This window comes from Vicugna pacos, chromosome 29, assembly GCF_048564905.1.
Source record: "Vicugna pacos chromosome 29, VicPac4, whole genome shotgun sequence".
Classification (NCBI taxonomy): domain Eukaryota; kingdom Metazoa; phylum Chordata; class Mammalia; order Artiodactyla; family Camelidae; genus Vicugna; species Vicugna pacos.
In genome coordinates this window covers 17025015-17052170 of record NC_133015.1, presented here as the reverse complement: position 1 = coordinate 17052170, position 27156 = coordinate 17025015, and the positions used below count along the sequence as shown (strand labels likewise).

The 27156-nt window shown below is 33.5% G+C and overlaps 1 protein-coding gene across 3 annotated transcripts; it reads left to right on the top strand.

Moving 5' to 3' along the window:
• Positions 1-219: 219 nt before the first annotated feature.
• On the top strand, positions 220-27156 carry MCMDC2 (minichromosome maintenance domain containing 2). Of its 3 annotated transcripts, XM_072951879.1 has the most exons (15): positions 220-259; positions 2262-2452; positions 2545-2675; positions 2754-2813; positions 4647-4842; positions 5479-5601; positions 5721-5825; positions 8062-8187; positions 9944-10181; positions 11751-11956; positions 16288-16454; positions 16982-17161; positions 19539-19681; positions 22798-22907; positions 25818-27156. In XM_072951879.1, exons 2-15 carry the CDS (start codon positions 2359-2361, stop codon positions 25982-25984), a joined length of 2046 nt encoding a protein of 681 aa, XP_072807980.1. In that variant the 5' UTR covers positions 220-259; positions 2262-2358; the 3' UTR covers positions 25985-27156. The 3 variants fall into 3 exon arrangements, with proteins under 3 accessions (XP_072807980.1, XP_072807981.1, XP_031548051.2); XM_072951880.1 differs by lacking the exon at positions 5479-5601; XM_031692191.2 differs by lacking the exon at positions 220-259 and having other exon boundaries at positions 2257-2452.

The following is a 27156-nucleotide window of genomic DNA, read 5'->3' as shown; positions in this document are numbered from 1 at the left end:
TGGCGAGGCTCGGTGGGTGCAAGAGTGGGTGACACACCGCTGGGCTAGGGTGCGCAGTGCTGGCTGGAGGTGGCCGCTGTGGGTGAGAGACGCAGGTGCTGGAGACCGGAGTGAGAGGCCGGGTTCGCTTTTTCCACTTTGGCTGTGAGGAGTGTTCCTGCTGACGCGGCCAGGAGAGAGGACGCGGCCCGCGCCTGTTCCACGCGAACAAACACGCGGGTTCTTTAGGCTGTGGGAAGACCTGTCGAATTTTATCCAGGTTCGCTTATATTTAATGCTTTTCCAAAGGCGTGCATGTTTTCCCCTCCAGTTTCCCCTTCCTTGAAAATGCACCCACTCCCAGAACCTCCACTTTACACAGGGGGTACCCAGAGCGTTATTTGTCTCTTGCTTTTTAAAGTTACAGATCGCCAGGCCTTGGTTTGCGACGCCCTGGTGCTTATATCCGGATGTCCCAAGAGCCCATCAAAGTCAGGATATCTCAAATGAACTTTCCCTACCCCCTACTCTTCTCCGAGCTTCTGTATTTCCATTAGAGCGGCTACATCCACCCACACCTGGTAACATGGTTACCGGATCCAGTGTGAAATCTTTAAAAGTTTAGAATCCACGTGGTCCATTCCATTTCATCCCTAATGGCCTAGAGTGGGCCCTCCCGCTCCTAGAACAGTTTCAGTAGCTAGAAACTGATTATCCGCACTTCCTCTCTTGCAACCCATTTTCCACAGTGGCGGTACTGATTTCCAAAATAAAAATCTGACCGTAGTCCTCCCCTCTTAAAATCTTTGATGGCTTCCGTTTGTATAATCATAATGAACTTGTAAAATTTTCAGTCTGGTTGAGCCACACACAATCATCTCATTATTAGCAGCCTCCCTTCATTTGGCCCCCAAAACTTATGTTCTAATGAAGCACAGATGTAACGTTCTGAACACAGCACACACTTTAAGGTTATTGTACTTAGGGCCACAGAGAAATAAACTGTGAAGATTCCGCCCCTCGCCCCCTACCCGGCCCATGTAATATTCTAAAGGACAGTCTGAATTACTTTTCTTTGAAAAGTAACCTGAACTCCAAGTAGCAGGGGTATACTCAAGGAGCAAGGTTTTAATAGTATAGATCTAAAAATTGGGGGAAAGGGGATTACGTCTATCCTTGGAAAACCTCCTCTCTTCACCTCTCCTCCAATTAGTGAAATCTTACTTAACTATCAAATGTCACCTTTAAAGTAGAATTCATTGCTTCTTCTCTGTGACTCCACTCTCTGTTAAATCAAAATGTTCTAAAACAATGGAAAATATTATGACCCCTGCACGAGGATTACCCCCAGTTTGTGAACTGTTTCGTGTATGCTGTTCCTTCCGTGCTCTCTAGTATATTATCTCTTTAATAGTAGGTAAGTTGTACAGAATTGTATTTTTTTGCATTTCTATTTTACCCTCACTGTACTCTCTGAACAGTAGGGACCATATTTTACTGATCTTTGTGTCCCCAGTGCCTAGGACAGTCTGATATCTAAAAAATAGTAAATGCCCAATAAGTGCTTAGTAATTAATAAATGTGATGATCATTTCTGACTTCTCTAAATTGGCAACTCATTGAAAGTAGGATTCAGTCTTAATCATTTTGTGCCTAGCACTTAATACAATTTATTGGTATATATTATTTCCAATTAGTGTTTGCTGTCTTTAAATGAATTTTATATATTCCACTCGCATTATTATGGTTTAATGTTTCATATTGGTCACTGATAGATGATTTAAAGCCAGAAGAGGCCTTACCATCTAATACAACCCCTTAATTTCCTGCAGATGAAGACACTGAGCCAGGTGATTTCCCCACAGCAACTAGAAAACGCTGGATCTAGAACCAGGTTTTCAGATTTCTTAGGCTAGCCACACTTTGCTACTTAAATTGAACTTATGAAGGAGCTTTTACCACTTTTGTTTTTTTTAAATGCCTGCAGGGGGACCTCATCATCTACTATGTGTTTCAGCAAGCATTTTTTTTTTGGTATACCTACTCTGTAAAGAGAAATTTGAGGCTCCTGTTCTTAAATTTGCAGTCTTGTGGGGGAATCTCATAACCTAGTGTTAATAAAAGTATTATTTGGCAGAAGAAACCAAAGTTTTGTTTTGTTCACATAGGAATTTTTTTCAGTTGGAAATTTTACCTCATTTTATTTCATCCTCAATTTTACATTTAATAGTTTAAAGAGTTTTATTATTGATCTTCAAATGTAAACTTTATTTTATTTCTAGGTGTTCTCATCTTTTCTGAGTTTCACTCTCTGTAGTCTTCACCAGCAATTGTGGTTTAATCCATTAGTAACAGAGAAGAATCAATAACTAGGAGAAAATGTCAAATCTAAAAATGAAAGAGGCAGCCCTCATCTATCTTGACAGAAGTGGAAGCCTCCAGAAATTCATAGATGATTGCAAATCCTACAATGGTATGTTCAGCAAAAGTGACCTTATTTTAGAAACCTTAAAATAAAGTCCTACATGTAACTATCCTCATTTTTATATTTGTGTATTTTTACAGATTCAAAACAAAATTATGCTGTCTATCGATTCAATATTTTAATAAATCCCTCTGATATTGTTGAATTGGATGCTGAGCTTGGAAATCACATTTTACACCAGCCTTTAAAAGCAGCCCAAGTTTTTCAATCAGTAAGTTAAAAAAAGAAATAATTTTATGCCACGTGGAATTTTTGGTAACTTCTTTGGTTTTTCTGTTTGAACTCATAGGTATGTTTTATTGCTGTTAAGACTCTCTCATTAATTGGACAATTACAGACTGAAAATCAAGTAAGTTTTAGTTAAATTTAACAAAGAAAACTAAGGTATAATACTTTCAAGATGATTTGTAAAGGAATATTTTTATATTCATATATATTTTTATTAAAATATTTGTTTAAAGTTCAGTGGACTATCTTACATACACATCTTTACTTCCTGTATTATCACTTACAACATTGGACATTTTTATAATAAAACATTTCAAACATACCCCAAACTAAAGAGAATAATACAATGAACCTCCATATATTGCTCAAATTTAGTAGTTTACAATATTTTGCCACCATCAGTTTTTTCTGAAATGTTTTAAAACACATCTTTAAAATATATTCTGTATTTTACCCCTTCATAATTCAATATGTATCAACTATGTATCAACCTCTAAAAATTGTGGACATTTTTATTGTATAACCACAATACAATTATTACTCCCTAGGAAAAAAATTCCTTGGTATTATCTAATTCAGTCCATATTTAAATTTACTCAGTTGGGATCTCAGGAATGTCTCATGGTTGATTTGTTCAAATCAGGATCAAAACAAGGGGTACATATTATAACTCGTTCTTACATCTCACTATGTCTCTTTCAGTCTAGAGCCATTTCCTCCCCCTCCCTTTTTATGCCATTGAATTTTTACAGAAACTAGTTAATACCTGTAAAATGTCTCATAATCTGGACTTGTCTGATTATGTCTTGTAGTATGTAACTTATTCCCCTAGACCCTCTGTTTCTGGAAAATAGAAGTTGGCTCTAAAGACTTGCTTGGATTCAAATTCAGCTAATTTTGATGAGCATACATCATAGTGTCGTGTGCTTCATACTGCACTATGTTAGGAGAACTATCCTATCTGTGTCTCACCTTAGCAGTGGCACAAATGATCAGTGGCTTTGGATGATATCAGTGTGATGCCTCCAATATACAGTCTCCCATCAGCTTTCACCTAGTGGTTTTTATAGCCATTGGTGATCGTTGCCTTAGATTCTATTATTTCATTAGGAGTTAGAAAATTTGTGATTTTTCTAATTTTAGCAAGCTTTCTAAATTTATTAGTTGAAATTATCCTTTAAAAGAGGTTTTCTCTTGTCAACTATTTGATTACCCTGAGATACAATTTGTATAGGAAAGGCAGAATAAATGTTTGATTCTTTCCATTTATAAATTTTCAGAATGATGAGATGAAATATATCAGCCTCTGATGATAACTAGTAATTTTTTTGGTTTTGTTTTTCCTTTTTTTTTAATTTTGAGGAACTATATGAATTTTTAAACGTATTTAATATGTTTTGATCAATCTTTGTCATTCTTTCTGATGCTTGTATTATCTACCTTTGGTCATTGGAAACTCCTTAAAGTTTGTTCCTAATGTCCTTTGGACACATGTCAGTTTTTAAAACCCCCCTCTAGTTTCTGTCACAAGGAGACTCACCGGTTCATCTAATGTATTTTTTGCCTCAGACCTGGAACCAGCCATTTCCTCTAAGGAGCCCTGGCTCCTCTTAGTGAGAAATTACATTCAGAGATCATAATCTGGGCACTAGAAGTGTTCATTGCTATTGGGTTGTTATTGTTTTATCAGTCTGTTCAGTGGATATAGCCAAGGAATGTGTATTTTTTTTAAAGAAAATAATGTTTATAATGATATTTTCAATTAAAATACAAGATTATAAGGATCTTGCATCTTTAATTTTATATTTGAATCTCTTTTTCTTAATGCTTAAAAATTTGGTTCCTAATACTACTAACAAATCATTTAGTTGATTTATTATATTCTTAGTATATTATAATGCAAGTACAGTTGGATCTACAATTTTTGTTAATACCATTTTTGTGTTCCTATTAGATTAATATAGTGCTGAAGTTAACACACTTACCTCCTCTGCCAAGTTATAGTCTTGATCTTTGTCACTTTCCACTTGATTATACATCTCAAAGATTTTATATGATGCAAGGAATTGTGATTGCAATGACAACTGTAACCAAGTATACACAAGGTGCAAGATTTCTTTGTTCAGATGAAGCATGCCCTCTTTCAAAAGGTGAATATTAAAATGTAAAATCAAAACAATTTATTATTTAATCTTAAATTATACTTACAATTAGTTATGAAACATTCATAGAGTAGAAAGGAATAAAATTTGGTGTTTCCTGATATTTATAAGTGTACTTGGCATAATCTTGAAATGCATTCTTTCTTCCTCACCTCTCCTCTATAATTTAACAAGTACTCTTGTGTTACTGAAGTTACTTGTTCATCTCACACATTTTTTCATGACTGTTCATGCTGTTCCTTCTCTATGTAATGTCCTCTCTCAGCCCTTTGGCCTAACTTCCATACAGTCATTCTCCAGGACATCTTTCCAATTTATCCCCACCTCTCATTGGGCTGGATGCCCCTCCCCTCTTCTCCCTGAACACTTGGGAAATGAATACCACATATTAAAATTATCTGCTTCTTATTGCCACCTATTGAAATCGTGAGTTTAAGTATCTGTATCACCAGTGCTTTAGCACAGTGCCTGGCAAGAAATAGCCTTGTAATAAATGTAAATCGAATTGCTATGAACCCACATGAAAACTACTTTAATTATACTTTGAATAAGATTCATTTTAAAGGATTGAAAATGGAGAGCTGAATCAAAAAGCAAGTTTAGCTTAACTCTGTTTTCTTTCAGGATTTCAGTATATAAGAGTGCATGTGCCTGGTGCTACAGAATCTGCAACAGTAAGAAATGACTTTTTGTGTAATCTATGTTCATCTTCACTTCAAGAAGACAGAAAATTTAGAGTACTTGGTGGTAAAAATGCATTTACATTTTGTAATTATAATTTTTAAAATAGTGCCTGATAGTTTAATGTGGAAATTAAATTGATTATGTATTTTAATAACTAATTCTTTTTTGCTCTTTGTCTTAAGATAAACAGATAGTTGAAATAATTACCACAAAGGCACTTCATGCTTTTCAAGGATATTCTAACAGCCAGCCATTTAGGTTTCAATCTCTTACAATCTTCCTCAGAGGTGAGTAAGTTCTGTTTGACCTAAAATATATAAATTATGTAATTGATTTGTTTATGCTTCTATATTATAAATGGTACTTCTATAGCTTGAGAATCATAGGTCTTCTTTTTCTTGAGTGTTTTAAAGTGTCATATTTAGCTAATGTATCAATTATTCATTCAGTCATGCAATATTCACTTAAAAAGATATTAGCACCTGATCTATCTCAAGCACTATGCTAAGTCTCAGGGTCACAGTTATTCACAGTAATTATCTCCTATTATTCTATGTGTGTGTTACATAAATATTAGAGTTATTATTTTAAAATATAAACTTCATGGGTGTAGGGACTTGGGTTTTTTACTGCACATGGTAAAAACTCAATAAATATTTGTTAAATGAATGAGCATTGACTTATGATTAACTGTTGAGAACTTCATGGATAAAGACTTGTGAGTAAACAGATTCTACCATAAAGGAGGAAATGTTATCAGTATCAATCATCCAGGGAAGAGTGAGACTTTGTTGAGAAGCAAGAGCTGTGAAAATGAGGATAGGGTTCTGCTTCTTTTCCTGAGCTGAAATTGGAGGAATTAAACTGGAAAGAGAGATCTCGGCTGTCAACTATGTGTAGGAAACTCAAGAGTTAGGAAAGCAGAGACTCAAACAAGAACTCTTTTCACCATGACCTGACAAGGACGAGGCAGGCATGTAAGCCTATATGATAATAGATAATTTTTATATACCAATTACTATTTGCCAGACACTTTTACATGTATTAACTCATTTAGTCACAGCAACTCTTTCAGGTAGGTTCTATTGTTATCTCCATTTTACAGTGTGGAAACAGATGCACAGAGAAGTTAAATAACTTGTCCAAGGTTACCTAGCTAGTGCATGGTACAGCCATGATTCAAACTCAGGCATTCCAGTTTCACTAGACTGATTTTAACTACTTAATTCTATTATATACAAACCATACACTACAATATAGAAATAAGTGGCCATCTAATTTATGTTTTAATAGAAAGCCCTTTCTTCAAATAAACTCTTAATAGAATCCGAATACATTTTTAAAAATTAAATGAGTAAAAGCAGGCCTTTTGGGGTTATCAGAAGAGATACTTATACTTTCCAGCCTCCTAGCCTTCCTCTTGACCATTTCTTAACCTCAGAACACAAATACAAAACTCTGAGATTCCAAGGAACAGTTGAAAAGTAATTTGTTTCAATTTTCCCCTGGTAATTCATTCTGTATCCTTCAGGGTTTTTTTTTGTTGTCATTTTGTTTTGTTTTTTTTTGCTTTTGTTTTTAGTTGTTTGTTTGGTTTGTTGGTTGGTTTTAGATTTTTATTTTCTCAATTCTTGGGCCTGATTCTTCCCTTCCAGGTCCACAGGGTACACCAGTGTGCTCTGTGGAGATAAAAAAGAGAGAGTGATAGAAGAAAAAAAATAATACAGATCACTGTTTGATCTTCTTCACAGAGGAAAGTTAATCCTTGCTCCTCCTTGTAAACCTGTTTTCCCATAGCTTTACAACCACCCAAATTCTAACTGTATAGTGGAGGATCAAGATTTTTAGTGTATGTTTTTTAAAATAAAATTTGAACTTGTGCCAAATCTTGGGTCAGTCTATAGATGTGAGAGAGGAACCTGGGAAAGTATCCTGTGGGGAGTCTTTAAAGATAGGCAGACTTAGATGGGAATTTCATTAATGCTATTTACTATTTAGCCTTGTGCAAATCACTTAGTCTTTCAGTTTCTTCATATATAAAGTGGAGATAACAATATCTGTCTTACAGGTTACAATTAGACAATGTGTTTAAAAGTAACTTACATATATTATAAACAGTGATTATAATACTTTTTAAAATAATTTATTCCCAAATAAAATTATTGCTTATAAGAACATTTTTATTAACATTTCTTGTCATTTAATGGAAAGATGTTTCATTTTAAACAGAATGATCCTATTTTGCCTTTTGACTATATTATTGGAGACTATCTAGTTGCTATGTCACATGCTTCTTGAAGTTAATTCATCATTGCCTATAAGTATCAAAGTTATCAGCAATAAAACTGCCTCAATTTACATTATTAATGTCACTCTATATGCATATTATATTAATAAAAAAGCAAATACTTAGCAACTAACTCAACTACTGAATTGCTACTAGTTTTAGATCTTTAAACCATATGATCATGTACAAGTTTCATTTAGTAAATACATACTTTCTTTTGTGTTTAATAATTTTAGATGAATCAGTGAATAAAATGAATATAGGAAATGAGTATAAAATTATTGGCATTCCAACCTGTGTAAAAACATCACAAACTGCTGTCTGTATAGAGGCAAATAGTATCACTTCTTGTAATCCAAAAGGTAAGGAAAGTGCTAGTATCATATATTAACAAATATTTAAATTTAAATCCATTTGTTCAGGAAGTATTAGCTGCCTATGTGTTCAGAACTAAGCACTAAGCACTGGGGGTACAGTCGTGATCAGGACAAAGTTCCTACGCCTTAAATCATATGGAGACAGTCAGTAAATCTGTAAACTAATTAATAAGACAATTTCAGATGATAAATACTACAAAGGAAATAAAGTGGGATAATGTGGAACCTCACCCCCAGGAAGGACCCCTTTCTTTTGGCTAAACCTTATTTAGTTTTTTTTTTTTAACCAATGAGAATTACCAATGAGAAAAATGTTTCACGATACCAAAAGTTAGAGATTAGTCTAAAGATTTTTCTACCCAACCCTTTTGTTTTCTAGCTAAGGCAATGCTAAGTAACTGTTGTGGTCTGAGAAAAAGAGCCCAACAAAATAACATCCTTTTCTTCATCTGAGTTTTGACCAAATGAGAAATAAGACAAAAGAGAAAGGCAGTTGGGGCCAAAATACCACCTTTATTACTAATAATTTCCTTCACAATTCCAACATAATTAAGCATTAAGTAAACAAAAGTGAAGACCAGACCTTCTCTTTTAACTTGGCACACAAATATCTAAATGTGGGAAAGGCTAGTTCAATCTTGAATAATAGAGTTAGGTTTTTTTTTTTTTTGAATCCCTAGATAACCATCTGCAATAACAGAGACCCAAGATGAATTTAAATGCAAGTGGATTCTAGATACCTCTGCTTATTTTGAAGAGGAAAGTTTCTTAAAAGAATAAAAATATTGAAATAAGAAAGCACTAATGGACAATGGACATTTTAAAGATCTTTTAAATATTTTCTGCTATGAAGTGTTGCAAGATTTACTGATCTGGTAGCAGAACATGACTTATCTGTAGGTGGAGAAGTATGCTTTCTCATGCTGAACTCCAGAATTAGGCAGATTCAACCACCCAAATGTGGCAAGAGCTACACTAAAGTAGGCCTCCCTTGGTCCACGGGGAGGGATAAGTAGAGGAAATTATTGCCCTATGATGACAGCCCAAGAGGAAGGAGAAGAGGACTGGATTATATATGCACAGCTATTCCTCCTAAACTGACCAGTTGGATTAAATCGCTCATCCCTTTCAGGAGTTGGACAGAGTGAGGAAGTGGAGAAGATCTGTACTGTAACAGTACAGTGCAGTACAGTGCTTTTAAAGAATAGAGTATAAATCTTCCCCTTTAGCAACATTCAGGTATTTCCCATTCTGCTTTTCAGCTCTCATGAAAGGTGATACTGTTTCAAACAGAAATTTAGAAGCAAACACTGCAATATAGGAGCCCCATGATCTGGCTTTGCTCACATAGGTCTAAAAAAGAAAGAATGAGGTATTTGCTTGCAACCTACAGCCAATCTATGTGGGCACACAGGGTGGCTGCTTCCTTTTATTACATTCCCTGGGATAGAAATGATAGACCAGAGTAACCTCCATAATTTAATGACATAAGAATTTGAATGTGACTTCATTAAAATAACTGCAATTTGGTAATATTTTAGATAAATGGAATTAGATGTCTATAATATCATGTACTTTAAAAAAAATTTTTTTTAATTTTAATTGAAGTACAATCAGTTATAATGTGTCAACCTCTGGTGTACACCACAATGTCCCAGTCATGCAAATACATACATATATTTGTTTTCATATTCATTTTCTTGTTTTAAAACTATATATATATGTTAATATTTACTTTCAGTTCCTTCAGGAATTAGTGACAATTTGAGGTGTCTCCTCTCTTTGACTTCCGGCTCATGCTGGAAGTTTACAGCAATTCTTGCAAATATCTTTGCATCACAAATTGTTCCTCCTGGGACTTACAGTTTGCTCAAGCTCTGTTTGCTGATGAGTCTAGTACAGACAAGTGACCGCAACAAGGAACTGGAAGATTGCCTGGATATTTTAATTATAACAAGTGATACTCTACTTGTAGAAAGGTAAAATACATGACATTACGAATTGGTCACAGATTTACATAAATCCTTTACATGATCATTATTAAAAGACAAATATTTGGAATTTATCTGAACAGTATAAATATTTAAATAAACTTTTATCAGTGAAGTTCAAAACTTTAAAACATGAATTGAGAAATGGGATATTTGCTTTCAACATTTTGAGAATCTAACGACTCAAAGTTTTGACCTATTTCTATGTATAAGTGAAATCATACAATAATTGACTTTGACCTATTTTACTCAGCATAATACCCTCTAGATACATCCATGTTGTTACAGATATCAGGATTTCATTCTTTTTATGGCTGAATAATATTCCATTATATATGTAACATATCTTATTTATCTATTCATCTATTGATGGACACTTACATTGTTTCTTGTCTTGGCTGTTATAAATAATGCTGCAGTGAACATAGGGGTGCATATATCTTTTCAGCTTAGTGTTTTTGTTTTCTTCAGATTAATGCCCAGAAGTAGAATTGCTGGATCCTATGGTAACTGTATTTCTGATTTTTTCAGGAACCTCCATACTGTTTTCTATAGTTAGTGGCTATAACAATTTACATTCCCACCAACAGTGCATGAGGGGTCCCTTTTCTCCACATTCTCACCAACACTTTTTTTTTGTCTTTTTGATAACTACCATTCTGACAGGTGTGATGTGATATCTCATTGTGGTTTTGATTTGCATTCCCCTCATGGTTAGTGATGGTGCCCATCTTTTCTTGTGCCTCTTGGCTCCCCAGGTGATTTTAAAGTGAGCTAAGGCTGAGAAACCACTGCTCTATAAACTTGCAAAAGATTCTTTCTAAATCTTACTCCCCCATTTTATATATCTTCAAATTAACACCTAAATTCCTTGGAATGACACATACACTAGACATTTTATAGCATCTACCTATCCACATTTAAGGGATACTGCTTCACCCTCTTTTGCACTGCATGTCTATGTCTGCTCATCATAGTAGATTGCACAAGCAAGCTATGATTTTTGTGGCAAGGATTTGAAAGCTAAGCTAAGCTAAGCATATTCCTTTCTTATAATTTTAATTTGAGAAATGAAGAGACTGAGGTAATTGGCAAAGAGATTAAAAAGCAAAAGGAATGTATCAAGAATTATCGTGACACATAGGCAGCAGGGTTAGTCATGTTGAACTATTGGCGAGCCTAAATGCAAAAATTTTGAATGTGCAAAAGAAAGCAATTCATAAAAAAGGGAAGTCCCAGTTCAAATGTCATCTCTCTATAGCTTTATCTGACTTCCTTCTAGGAAGAGATAATACTCTTTTATGAATGTTCTCATGACATTATTTTAGTACTTATCACATTGTGTTTTAGTTTTTTGTTTACATCTCTCTAGGCTGTGAACTTTCCAAGTTAAGGACCAAATCTTATGTATGTTTTTATTCCTAGCATCGGTGCTCAATAAACATTAAATCAAATGAAATTTAATTGTGTAGCTATTATATGTTATGACTTCTGAAAGTCAAATATTAAATAATGTAATAGTAGATAATAGTAATGAATAATTTATTTTTTCCCTAGGCTTTTGAATTTTAGTATAAACCTTGTACCCCGTGGTGTACGTCATCCAGTCTCTACTGAAATTTTTCCTACTCTATCCAGGAATAAGTATGGAACTGGAGCAGTTAGCATTCAAGCTGGCAGTGCTTTGCTAGCTAAAGGTGGTATCTGCTTTATAGGAGACTTGGCTTCACACAAAAAAGATAAACTTGAACAACTTCAATCAGGTAAACAATATTTTTTCAAGTTAATTTTCACCTGTTTAACTTATCAGTGTCAAGGAGTTACTTAGTTAAGATTGCATTGTACACGTTTTAGGAATTAAGAAATTATATCAAATGACATTTCCCATTTTGCTTTTATAAATAAAAAAAGAGAAATTTAATGTGCAAATGCACTGCTTTAACCTTTGCTCTCAGTTGTGCTAAAACATGAATTTGTATTGGACTAGATTTATTTCCTTTTATTGTCTTATTACATTAGCTAGGACTTCCTTCCAGTATGATGTTGAAAAGCAATGGTGAGAATGAACATCTTGATCTTGTCTTGTTCCTGATCTTAATAGGAAAGTTTCAAGTTTCTCACCATGAAGTGTGATGTTATCTGCAGGGTTTTTTTGTAGAAGTTCTTTTTTAAGTTGAAGGAGTTCCTCTGGATTCCTAATCTACTAAGAGTTTTTAAGAATAATGAATGGGTATTGAATTTTATCAAATGCTTTTTCTACATCGATTGGTATGATGTGATTTTTCTTCTGTAGTCTGTTGATATTATGGATTACATGAATTGATTTTCAAATGTTGAACCGGCTTTGCATACCTAGCATAAATCCCACCTGACTATGGTGTATAATTCTTTTTATCCATCGTTGGACTTGATTTGCTAATATTTTGTTGAGGATTTTTGCCTCTATGTTCACAAGAGATATTGGTCTATAATTTTCTTGTAATATCTTTTGTCTGATTTTGGTTTCAGGATAATGCTGATTGGGCCAGATTTATAACTAACCAGGATATAGAGTGGGCAAAGAGAAGTCAGGGCCTTGCATTCTTGGCATAACAGCAAGAATGTGCAGCAATGCTCAGGGCACATAGCATATTGCTTCTCCCTACAAGAGAATGCAGAAATAGACCCACGCTAACATGCTCAGTTGATTTTTGACCACAGCATCAGAGCAAAAACATGAGAAAGGAAAGTTTTTTTCAACAAATGATGGTGGAACACCTAGCTATATATGGAAAAAATAATAAACTGGCTCATACCTCACAACTGTACACAATAATTAAAGATGGATTATAAACCTAAATGTAAAAACTAAAACTATATAACTAGTAGAAGAAAGCATGAGAAATCTTCATGACCTTAGGGTAGGCAAAGATTTCTTAGACAGAACGCAGAAAGCAATTAACAGAAAATAATTGATGAAGTGGATCTCATCAAAAGTAAGAAGTTATACACATCAGGGGGCCATTTAAAAAGTGAATAGGGGAGCCAAGAAAAAGGAAATAATTGCAATACATATATTTGACGTAGGACATATACCTAGAATGTAGAAACAATTCCTACAAGTCAGTAATTTGAAAAACAAAGAACCCAGCAAAAAATGGGCAAAGTGACAGTGACTTCACAGAGGAAGCTATACAAAATGCCCACTAAGCACATGAAAGGGTGCTTAATATCATTAGTTGGATATCAGGGAAATGAATATAAAAACCATAATGAGATACCAACACTCATATACTAACAGGTCCTACTTCATGAGCAGGGAACAAGTATAGCTTCACAAAGGCGCTCCTCCCTGCAGAAGAGCCTGGCACTAAACTCTACTATCACCATTTTCAAATTTTTAATGATTTTATCTTTAAAGTTGTTTCGTATGGAAGTCCAGTAAGACACTGGAGTTTGTATGTGAACAGAAGAGATATAGCCATGCATGGGTCCACCACATCTTGCTGCCCTATTTCATATAGCATTTGCAATCACTGTGCGGCTTCTTAACACAATTTGTAATCAGTTTGATTCTTGCTGGACTCCCGTGCATCATGAGTACACTGTAGTTCAGTACTCAGGTTCCCTATCAAAATATCTTCAACTGAGTAAGATGGGGAGCTGGAAGCCCCAAGGAAGCCAAGCTTCCCATTTGAAACAGATTTGCTTCTAATATAGAAAGAAGGCAGTGGCATTCTAAGAAACACAAATGACCAAGGAACTTGATCATGTCTTTTCTTTCTTGGTTACTTCCCTGTATTTGCCAACCACTTACACTGAAAATGATGATATAAGAGGAAAGGGAAAGATAGGGCAACCCATGGTTCCTTGTCCTTTCAGTTCTTGCTTACTCAGCAGTAGCTTGTTGGTGAAGTGTGTACATATCAAGAAATAAAATTTAAACAGTTTTGTGCAAAATAAAAACATTTCCACTATTCTAATAAGAACAAAATATCTAAGCATGTACTCAAAACAAAACACTAGTGATTCTGCATATGAGTTAAATGCCCATATATTTGTATTTAAGGCTAGAATTGCACAATTTAAATGGTAAAATTCATGCAAATAATGTAAAATTTTAACATTAGACTGGCAATTACTTCTACTACATTTTACAGTAATAACTTTATTGAAATGTAATTTGAATACCATACAATTCATCCATCTAAAGTTCAGTGGTTTTTAGAATATTCACAGAGTTGTACCACCATCACCACTATTCACTTTCAGAATATTTTCATCATCCCAAAAGGAAACCCCATACTCATTAGCATCACCCCTTAAACCCCCTCTCTCCAGAGTTCCTGGAAAGCTAATCTGCTTTCTCTCTGTATGGATTTGTCTATTCTGGACATTTCATATAAATGGAATCATACCATTTGAGATCTTTTGTGATTGGCTTCTTTCACTTAGCATAGTGTTTGAGGCTTATCTATGTTGTGGCATGTGTCATTTTATCCTTTTTAAAAATTCTGGTAAAATACACAACATAAAATTTACCATTTCAACCATTTTTCAGTGTACAAGTCAGTGGCATTAAGTACATTCTCAATGTTATGCAATCATCACCATTGTCCATTTCTAGAACCTTTTCATAATCCCCAATAGAAACTCTGTATTCATTAAACAGTAACTCCCTGTCCCTCCCATCTCTAGCCCCTAGGAACCTCTATTCGACTTTCTGTCTCTATGAATTTGCCTCTTTGTAGAATCTCATTTCTTTTTATGGCTGAATAATATTCTGTGTGTGTGTGTGTTTGTGTGTTTGTGTGTGTATCACTTAAAAAAATCATTCATCTGTTGATGGACAGTTGGGTGGTTTCTACGTTTGGCTGTTGAGAATAATGCTGCTATAAACACTGGTGTACAAGTATCTGAGTTCCTGCTTTCTCTTTTGGGTATAGACCTGTAAGTGTAATTGCTGGATCATATAGTAATTCTATGTTTAACTTTATGAGGATCACCAAATTGTTTTCCACAGTGGGCACACCATTTTATATTCCCACCAGTAATGCACAAGGGTTCTAATCTCTCCACATCATCCCTATTACATTTTATAAGTAAGAAAATATTTTAAAGGGAAAAGCTTTATATTAAAAAACAGCATTTATCCCTGCTTTTTGAATGAGGCTCGTATTTTCATTTTACATTGGGCCCCATAAATTTTGTAGCTGGTGTTGGCCACTAGAATGACAAAAATTAAAAAGAATAACAACAACACATGTTACCAAGGATGTAGAGAAACTGGAATTCTGATATATTGTTGATGAAAGTATAGAATAGTACAACCATTTTGCAAACTGCTTTGACAGTTTCTATAGAGTTAAATACCTATCTACCTTATGATCCAAAAGAAAAATAAACATGTATACAGAAACTCTTATCATGAATGGAAGTAAGACTAATTTGGGAAATATTTGGGAGTTAGTATTATCCTAGGAATAAAATTGAATCCATAGATTGAATGGTTATAAAGGATGAGGGAAGGCTAGAAAGGAGAATGGGATGTTTCCACATTTTTTTGGTTTGGGTTTTAAGTGGTTTGGTGGGGTGATTCTCCTAATTGTGAGTAATGCACAAGACCCATTTGAGGAGGAAAAATGATGAATTTGGTTTTTCACATGTTGATTTTGAGATATATTTTCCCCTAGCCATTGTAGTTCATATTCTCTCTCAATCTTTTCCTCTTTCACTCCTACTTAGAAGTCCCACTTTCTATTATGTTTTTTCCACATAAAAGAACATTATTTAATTTCAGCCTCTCTTGTAAGCCTACACTATGTGACTAATTTCCTTACCCTCTGCCTTTTCCTCCCAGACCACGATTCTAGCTATGTGCTTTGGACCGATGGTTCTAATCATCAGGGGACACATAGACATTCAAATATATTTCTTGCCTTATTCTTTTTATGACAGATCTTCTAATTTAGCCTTATCTTGCAAAACAATTAAATTTACATGTGTCTTTACTATCCAAAATTTAGACAGTAAATTCTATATAATATTTGTTAACTTATAGATATATAGACCAAAATGAACTTAAATAACAAATGAATAATGTCTTTTGGCTTAGCTGTGGAAAGTAGAAGCACCACAGTATACATCTCAGGAAAAAAGTTTGGGGATGATATGGATCAACAAATGACTTTTCCAGTTCAGTGCAGCTTTTGGTCTTTTGTTGATATGGATTCATCTTCAAGGAGAAATACACAGAAAACCAATACTCTAATTGGTCAGATGGTAAAGTATATGTATATTCTGTTGTTAGGATATTGGTCATGGAATTTAGCCACAGATTTTAATCTTACTGTTTTTATTGCTCTTAATGTCTTATTATTTCTGTGCTTAATTTCTACACTTATTTGGATACTAGAACTAAATAATGACACAGTTGTTTGAAAATTTTCATTACTTAGTCATGCAAAGCAGGTGTCTGCTCACTAGAAATTATTATTTGAGTAGGTAGTGGGAGAGGCTTTAATGAATAATGTGTTAGGAAAATACTCAATAAATGGCATTTAAAAAAAAAACCTGGTTACCACAAAGTTCCCATGCTATTCTGGAATCATGTTAAATAATAATTAGTAATTAATAATAAATAATAATTATTAAAATTAGGCCCATAATTTAATGTGATTACATATTATAATAATATAAATCTATTAATAGTTTAACTAATAATTATAAGTAATACTTGTGAAATAATACTCAGTTTCTGAAAATGTCAGTGTTTAATATTTTCCTTTTACTTTTTTCGTTTGATGTAGGATTGCAGTTTGATTCCGGCTAATCTTGTAGAGGCATTTGGATTATTGATAAACTGCAATGAATCATCTCCTTGCCACCCACTTCTTCCTACTGTCCAACATACTTTGAAGAAAGCCATTGATCCTGAAGGGCCGCTTTATGTAGCATCTAAACAGTTCAAAACTGAAGATTTTGAAAAGGTAAAGATAGAAAAAATAATTACCAAGAATACTTGTGTGAATGTGTCTCAATTTAAATAGAATTCCCTTTGAACATTCAGTTTTCCTTACTTAGGATTCTTTTATTCTAGCTTGCTTCCAGCTTTTAAACATTTTAAGGACACTGTATAGAAAATATTTAGGATTATAATTAAACTAAAAACTCTATAGGAACATGGATATTAAAATGTTGAGTTTATTCTTTGAATCACTGACCAAATCACTATAGCTTAAAGAATTTCCATGAAAAAATTCAAAATAAAATGTTTCTATAAAATAGTGTGAGATGCCATTGTAGCTATATAGTTACATTTTACAGACTATTTAAAGGGGTTTCCTTTATATGAATGCCTTCAGAATTCTGACTATAGGGGATACCTATCATGACTCACAAACCCATTTATTTTAATGTCATGACTTGAAAACATGTGTGGTATGTTCAGAGAACCTGAGAGCAGATTATGTAAATTTAGAAATGACTCTTATAGCTATTACAGGTACTCAAGTATTTACAAGTGAAGCTCTTTTAATATTAACTATTGAAAAATCTGTTCACAGTAGAGTTAAAGTGTCTGGGTAATCTTCAAAGGCATGGAATATTAGGACGTGAGTATCCATGGGTCATTAAATTTTTTGTTCATTCCTGCCTTACTTGTAGCCATATGGCATGGTTATAAGGTTGAAAGGTGAGGTGGACTTAAAAATGAATTATCAGCATAGTTTATTCACATAGATTAGAACAGATAAAGAACAATATGTATAATAAAATCAGGGGGTTTTTTGGTTTGTTTTAGTATATAAGAAAAAAGTAGTTAGCCTCTAGGAATTGAGCTACTAAATACATAAGACATGCTAATGACCTAGAAAAATTTTTGCCCAATTTTTCCCTGAAAAACATAAACAAAAAAATCTATGGCTTTATTAATTAGCTAGGTATTTACTGAATACTTTATATATATGAGTCTATTTCTGTTCTCTATATTCTCACAGAAATGTACATTTTCTTCTTTAAATAGTTTATTGTTTAACTGAGATAAAAACTAGATACATGAAACAATTAAGGGACAATTTAAGTGGTAAGCTGGGTAGTGCTGACTGTATTTCAGGAATTCAGAAAGGAAGATACTGAGCAGAATGCAAGAGTTAGGGAGATTCAGGAAGAGGAAATTGGGCCTTAAGAAAAGGTAAGATTTAGATGACAGGAAGGATGGGCAGTCAAATAAAAATAAAAATAGCAGCAAAGACATAACAGTAGAAATGAGTACACATGGAAAACTACGAGAAGACCTGCCTGTCTGGAGCAAAAATTATATTATGGAGTCACTGAGATTAGGCAACTCTTGAAGAAGTTGACAACTGGAGGCCAGCGCTGACAGCTCTCCCAGCAGCTGGGACCACAGGTCCTTTACTTTTAAACCTCAGTAATATGAACCCTCCTAGGGTAAAACCTAGAGAGGGCTACCAGTGTTATTAGTAATATTATTATCCAGTTCTGAAGGCCTGGAGGAAATTGTGGAATGTAAGGAGAATAAAGAAGATAGGACATATCCACCCAGGACATATCCAGATCTTTTTTAAAAAGTTATATTTAAAATATATAATATATAGAATAGATATATAGATATAATAGTTAATAGCAACTTTATTATGGTTAATTTTTCCTTTTAGTTCTTTGAGTTAAAAAAAAAACAGAAAACAGCTAGAATGGTAAAAAGTCTGGAAATTCTGTCATAGAATAAGGACTGAAGGAGTTGGGAATCACTCAGAAGGAAAAAAAAAATGACAAAACTCAGAGAAAACAGTAATAATTAAGCTGAAGACTTACTCTCTACCCAAAATCTTACTGAACCGCCAAGGCCCATCTTCATAGTAGTTAACACAGCAACTCCCACATTGCTGGTGTTTCATTGTGTTCTTTAAAAGGAAGGGAAAGAAGGAGGGCAAGCAGCTCTAGGGTCAGTGAGAGAAAGTTTTACGGAAATAAACTGCCAGAGAATTAAAGCTATTCAAAGGGAAATGAGCTTCTGAGGGAAGCTCTCTACCCACTGAAAGGCTCTGAGTGAGCCTTTATTCCACTGGAAGCAAAGACTTGATAGTCATTCAAATACATTGTACAGAACATTTCTGTCCTAAGGGGGAGGAAGAGATTATTCTTGGTAAACTTTAATATTCTTTACAAGTATAAGACTATGATTTAAAATGTTCAGTAATTTTGGGTTGGCTCCAGGTGTTTAATGAATTTCATTGTAAATAAAATATGCAAACTTTAAAAAATAAAATGACAATATACCTTAGATTTTTATAATATAGATTCTGTAATAAAGTTTGAATCTCTTAAATTTTTATACTTTCAATTTAGCTGCTCAGTTTTGCGAAGAATTTGAACGTAGAATTCAGCTTGGAGGCAGAAAGAATGATTCATGGCTATTATCTAGCGAGTCGCAGAATCAGAACAGATTGTATATGTGGACCCAAACTGTCAGCATCTGCATTAAAATATTTGTAGGTATTCAATTTTAAAATCATTAATGACTTGTAAATGATGTGTTTAGTTAACTGACTCATTTGTTTGTTTGATTGCTGGTTGGTTGGTTTATAATAAACCTTGTTCCAAATTAAGGTGACTTAATAATTCCTTCTGTTACAGTGTTACATCATGTGAATCTCCAACAATTTGTTTTCAGTAAATTAATTTTTATTGGGTCCCCTTATGAAATGTCTGAGAAAGCTCCACTGATTTCAAATGCAAATGATTGTTTTTTAAATATGACTGTTTACATTCTAGATATTTTGTTGAACCTAGAAAAAAAATTTAAGTATATTGTTCCTTGTATTTTTAAATACTTTAATACACTCATGTATTATTGTTCCTTGAGAAGTTTTTTAAAAACTAATTTTTATCGTAAAAGGGAAGTATAGACATAGTAAAATAAAAGTCTAAAATAATGAGTAGCATGCCCTGCTAACCCTATCCCTTACTATCCTACTCCCTAGAGATAACCACTGGTGACAGTTTTTGTGTATTCTTCGAGAAATTATCCATTCACATACTAGCATATACAAATATGTAATTTAAATATGTGATTTATATTAAATGCATATTTTATTTGAGTATATTATATTCAGTGTGCTATTTTAGATGAATATATTATTTCAGAAATATCATATATAAATAATTTTATAATATATAAATATGAATATATTCATATGGATAGATATTCTCTTTTTGCCTAAAAGGAACCGTGCAATGTACATATTATGATATCATACTATCAGCATATAAAGAATTACCTCATTCTGTTTTAATAGCTGTATTACAGTTTTACTGTATTGTTGTGATGTGGCTGTAGCATAATTTATTTTTTTTTAATTTAAACAAATTTTTAAACATTTTTTAGGGGGAGGTAATTAGGTTTTTATTTATGTATCTTTAATGGAGGTACTGAGGATTGAACCCAGGACCTTGTGCATGCTAAGCACACACTCTACTACTGAGCTATACTTCCCCCATAGCATAGTTTGAACAGTCCCCTGTTGACAGACCATGACTTCATTTGATATAAATTAATGTATAGTCTCAACCAAATTATGAAATAGGACCAGGGGTAGAATAATCCATTAAATAAATAAATACCGTGTTATGACTGCAATATAAAATAAGAAAAGTGAAGGACTGACAGGAAATGTCAAGTATAGGACTATATGAGATACATATGTTTAGTTAATTTCTCCAACTGTATATTTATCTTCATAGAGCTTAAAAAATGCTAAAGATAGGGCAAGGTAGAAATCAACTGTGATGCTTTAACATGGAAAACAATTGTATGCTGCTTTCTATTTTCTGAAGTAATATTTAAAATACTCAATACTCAAAGCTTAAAAGATTTGATAGTCCTATTTTATCATAATGTTTTTTCTCTGTAGTAAAAAGATATTTTTTAAACTCACGTAGCCTCAGTTAACGTTGGACTATATTGATCCAGAATAAAGCAGAGTTAATTTTGATATGATAACTCTACTTTTTCCTGTTGTAGAAACAAACACTAGAGGTGGAGATGGGTTTTATGAACTAGCAAAGTAAAGGAACCACTACTCAGAAGAGTCATAAACCTTTAATGTTTCTCCTACTTCTGTAGACGGGTACCTAATAACACCAGCCTTGCTTTTCCAGAGAAGTGTTGTTGAGCAATACTTTCTTCTTTTTCCCTGAAAGGCTGTATACATAGTCTGTCCTAGTCAACATTTTTGGGTGAGGACATCAGGAACATGATAATCAAATGTATAAATAAACAATTCTGGAGAGATCCTCACAGGCTCAAATGTTGATCTTAGTTTAACAAGAAGAAAATTAATAAGACAAATGTAATGTCTCTAATTAGATCCTAACCTTCCTGGCACAAGTGTGAATCATGGGAAAGGGATAATGTGGCTTACTATTTAAAAGCCTTGAGATTTCTATTTTTTATGTTTAATATGCATAAGCAATGTAATATAGATGTAAATAGTACTGTGATTTGGGGTTGTATTAATAGAATATTGTAATGAAGAGTGAGAAAATGCCAATTTTGCCTCACCTCCACTCTCTGATCAAATCACACCTGTAGAACTAAAAAGGAATATTAATCAAATCTGGTTGGGAGGGGAGTAGGCAGGATAATAAGGGGCCTGAAAATTATGTCTCATGACATACTAAAGGCACTAGTAATATTTATCTTGGAGAAATATTTATCTAGAAAAGTGTCTTTAAATATTTGAGGAGCTGTCACAAAGTATTAGACTTGTTTTATAATCCCAGAAGACAAAACAGGTACCAGTAGGTATAAATTGCAGTGAAACCAATTTCAGCTTACATTTATGTAGTCTTTGTGGGTGTCCCAAAATTTTCAAATGTCTTATTTGAAATCATAATAACCCTATTAATTACTATTATCCCCACTTAAGAGCACAGCTTCAAAAAAATCTTAGAAATTAAATGATTGATACAAAGTCGCACAGCTAGTATTCTAGAGACATAGCCCAGGTTTTCTGATTCCCATGTCCAGCAATCATTCAAGTACATTAAAAGTAGTTTAAAACTTAAAAATAAATGGATTGCCTCATGATTCCTAGGGAATCCTAGGTTGAAGTTCAAAAGAGACTGAATAGTAAGTAGTCTGGGATGTTGTAGAGAAAATTCAATTGGGATTTGATGGGATGTTGAACTTTGCTCTCTAAGATTTCTCCCAACATTGAAATTTCAAGATTCTATGAGGGCTTCAAGTGGATGAAGAACTGGGAGAAAACACCAAGGATGTGTCTATAAGAGATATTTAGTTAGGTTAATTTTCCCAACTGTGTATTTATCTGAATAGAACTTGAGGGGCGAGAATAGTAAACAAAAGCCAGGGCAAAAACCAATACTTTGATAATAAGTCAGGATACTTGCTTGTTCAGTAACGGTCTATTCAGCTTTGTAGGAAAAAATGCTTTGAAAAGAAACTGAAATTTTTGAAAAACAAGAATATGCTGAACTTTAAGGTGTGGCTTATGTTCATACATGTCTTGGTTTGTTCCTGCCAAAATATATGTTATCTTTATAAAACCAACATATTTTGATTGGCATTAATTTTCTTTTTCAGAGTTTCCCTATCTGAAGCTCATGCTCGATTAAACTTAAGGAATAAAGTGCTTAAAGAAGATGTACTAATTGCAGCCTTATTATTTGAAACATCTCTTACATTGAAATATGGTAATCTATTAAGCTATTAATAATCACTACAAATAATTATATTTAACTTAAAGATTCTTAGTCTGTTAAATTAAGATATTATATATATTTTAAATATTATTTTAAAGAATAATAAATTTCCACCAGGTAAGACCTATTTGAATTTGAACATTTACTAATTGTTTATAGGTAGTATCATTATGTGATATTAAGTTCCTAATTGTGCATGTTTGTTTCTATACTTGAACTTTTGCATTGCTTAAAGAATTGTGAAAAAAAGTACTTAATATGGCACATAAAATGATTTTAAATTTGTCTTCCTTTTAAAATAACATGCAACATTTAACTGTCAAGCAGTCCCCCATAGTGGAGTTAGGCATATAACCAGAGAAAATGTGATCATCTTGCATCACCACCTTCTCTGAATTGCTAGTTATAATATTGTAACTATAGCATTTAATTATTTGAAATGAAAGGAGCTTATTATGGTTTTGCTAATAAAAACATTAAAGGGCTCTTAAAGGTAAGAGTAAAGAGAATTATTCTCAGAGTTCTTTTTTGAGTTACATGAGACATAAATTTTGATGAGGTATACCATCCTTCAAACCAAACTTTGGTTCTGTTAACCTTAAACAATAAAAGAGCCGGTTATTTTAACCAGCAAAATGGGTTTCTTGGGGAGTAGGAAAGGATTGCAGCTGTGGTAAGCCACATGCAAGTCTGGTAAAGCAAAGAAGAAAAACTCTTTTACAGAGAAGGGTAAGTTGGGAGGGCTGTTACAACAAAAAGTCCATTGGGGGAAACTGGGAGGTCTAAGTATAGTGGCTTTTCATTGGCAGCACTGTGAGAGTCTTTCACTGGTGGAGCTGTTGCCAGGCTAAGAGAAAATCTTTCTTCCTCTCACTGGTGGTAATAGAGTAGTGACAGCTTCTGCTGGATACAGGGTATGTCTCTTCCTGTTGGGATCTGTATTGATGTTGAGCGGTACATGCCTGAGAGCTCCCCCCATCCCTCCGGCCTCCCGACTCCATTTTAGTGAGATTTTCCTTTATTAATTTTTAGTTCCTACTCTGGGAGTTAAAGAATGTATTAACATTGACTTTTCTGTGTGTGTATGTTTAGTGTTTAAATTTGCTTTGAATTCAATTTATATTGTAATACTTTTCTGCAAAGATCTATTAGAATATTAGAACTTTGTTCTATAATTATCTAATTTAAAAATTCTTAACTTAGGATTCATGGATACTAAGAGAGTCCTAAGGGCTTGTGAATCCCTAAGTTATATGTAAACTTGTATTTGTACATGCTTTGTACCTTTTTTCTCAGACGAATCATAAATTTTATGAATTATGTCTTAGAGGTTCATATCCCCAGAAAAGGTTATTTATCATACTGAATTAGTTTTATTTACTAAAAGAGAAAAATATTGGTTCCCAACTATACTAAAGAAGGATATATAAATATTTCATTTTTAATTTGCTTTATCTTCACATTCTTCTTTTGTTCTATATTTTAAAACATACTTGATAAAATCTAAAACATTATTTTATGTACCATGAAGAAAAAAATGCTGCCAGTTTTACTACGACATACATTGATTCAGTGGTCAACTGTATCATGTACTGAGAGTTTGAATAAGATTAGATTTGTCAGTCTAGAGGTTGTAAATGGCCATAATTAGAACTATTTCAATGGAGTAGGAGTAGGGGTGGGGTAGGAAGTGAGGATATGGAGACAGCACATAAGGACAACTTTGAGATGTTTGACTGTGAAGATGAAGAAATAAATAGGTTATTAGCTGGAGAAGGATGTGTAGTCCAGGAAAGTATTTATTTTTCCAAGATAGAAGATATTAGATCGTGTGATGTGTAGTAGAAAGTAAACTAATGATACTATAGAAGAAGGAAAGAACAAAGATTGTTAAAGTCCTTAAAAAGGTGAGAGGGGATGGGATCCAGAGCACATGTGAAGGTAAAAGTCTCTAACAGAAGAGTCACTTCATTTTACTGGATGGAAAACAGTGGGTACAGAATCAGGTGGGTCTGTAGATTCGGTCTTTTATTCATTGTGGTTTTCATTTGCATTTTTCATTGCATTCATCTCATTGTGGTTTTCATTTTTCTAATGATTAGTGATGTTGAGCATCTTTTCATGTGCTTATTGGCCATTTGTATATGTTGACTATAATTTTTGATGCACAAGTTTTAAATTTTGATGTGGCCTATTTTATCTATTTTCTTTCATTGCCTTTGTTTTTGGTGTTATATCGTAGAAATCATTGCCAAATGCAGTGTCACAAAGCATTTCTCCAATGTGTTTTTCTAAGAGGTTTACAGTTTTAGTTCTTACATGTAGGTCTTTGATTCACTGAATTTGATTCATTCATTCTGTAGATGATGTAAGGTAAGGAATCAACTTCATTCTTTTGCACATGGATATTGTTTCCACAGCACCATTTATTGGAAACATGGTCCTTTCCCCACTGAATGGTCTTTACACCCTAGTCAAAAATCATTTAACCACATATGCAAGGGGTTGTTTCTGGGCTCTTTATTCTAGTCCATAGATTTATCTTTTATCAAGATTATTGTTTCTCTACCTTCCAATACCTTCTCTCCTTACTCCCACCTCCTCACATCACTATTCAACTTCCAAACACTAATGGCTATTTCAATAGATGACAAATTTATTTGTGGTTTCCAAACTTTAAAATTTAAACATCAACGTATTTCTTCCCTTGGCACTGGTACCAGTTTGTGCATTTACTGAACCTGTTTTCTGGGTCTCAAAAATAATTTAAATAATGATTATTGAAATAACTATGCGATAGATCAGAACTTAAACTTTCACTGGAGTATTTTGTTGAAAATATGGTTTCACGTTTAGTGTTTTTAAGCATTTCTCATTTATACTTTTTCTTTCTTCACTTAGGGGCCACTGTATTTTGTGTTGCTCCAAATGCATTATTTCCATTTGAACTGTGTAATGAAGAATATTTAGAGCAAAGGGATATCTATCTGACTCAGTGTCAACAACAGCTCCAGCAGTTTATTGCCACTTACGGACCTGGGACAGCTATTTTTGCTAGCGATGAATAGACAATCTGAGGAAGTTTTTTTCTTCACTCCTATTCAAGCGGTGGAAAAAAGTTGAGTGATTTTGAAGTAATGCTTCAGGTAATCTTATGTATTGGAGTACATTAGAATGCCATCTTAAAAAATAACATTTTTTTCAAATTAATTGCTAATGGAATAAACACTCAGAGCAAACAGCAGAAATTTAAAATTTAGGAGAATCCTATTAAAAAAAACTTCTGGTTAGCACAGTATACCAGTGGTCAACAGATAAAAATATAAAGAATGTTGCAAACTAAGCAGTGTTAAAAAAAAAAAAAAAGGTAACTTTCATGTAGTTTCCTCTATTTGTCACAAGATGGCAATAACACTTAAAATATTTACCGACAAAGTATTTTTAAACAACTTTCTTGCTTTTGTGAACTTGACAAACTGATGAGTAAATAACAGCAATGTATATAACCAGAAGCCTCCAATTTAAGGATTTTTTTCATGCTTTACTAGATATTGACATGTTCATTATTACTGTTTTAGAAGCACTAATTATGAGATCAGGAAAAGCCTTGGAAATTTTCCATTTTTAAACCAGGTTAAACAAAAAAAGTAATTTATATTGACTAAAGGTGTAGTAATTGGCTCTTTAAACCTAACTGGTTACAAAAAATGTACCAAAAGGCAAAGAAAGCAATTTGCAAACTCTGTCTTCATTTTGGGAGGGAAGATACCTGCTCTGAAAAGGTAGGGACACCATGAGAAAATATACTTGTAAAATCCCCAAATCCTTGTTTTCATTTTTCCAAGTTTTAATAAAATCCTACTCACTAAAAGGAAAATGTCATCACAAAATCGCCACCTTATTAACCAAGATACTACCATACATCAATTCTTTAGAAGTTGGTACTTCTTGGAGCTTAACCATAAAGGTGGACAGCTCTCCCATTCTCTAGAGGGCTTGACATTATCTGCTGGCCATTCAACAGTACTTAGGGAATATCCACTAGTGCCAGAGACTGTATACAGTGTTGTTCTCAGAAGGCAAACCTAGTCTTTAAATTTTTTTATGTTACAAATCAAAGACCTTATTTTGTGGTTTCTTATATACTAGATTTGTCGTTGTTGTTGTTCTCTATGGGATGGCAAAACATTTGTATTTCATAAAACTAGGATTAATAAAATGGCCTCCATTTTACAATTAA

Excerpts from the sequence above, each read along its gene's own strand:
- MCMDC2 (XM_072951879.1), top strand. The coding sequence starts at position 2,359 with ATGTCAAATCTAAAAATGAAAGAGGCAGCCCTCATCTATCTTGACAGA. Across the intron at positions 2,814-4,646 it reads AATTACAGACTGAAAATCAA|ATTAATATAGTGCTGAAGTT; the intron begins GTAAGTTTTAGT and ends TGTTCCTATTAG. Across the intron at positions 8,188-9,943 it reads CACTTCTTGTAATCCAAAAG|TTCCTTCAGGAATTAGTGAC; the intron begins GTAAGGAAAGTG and ends ATTTACTTTCAG.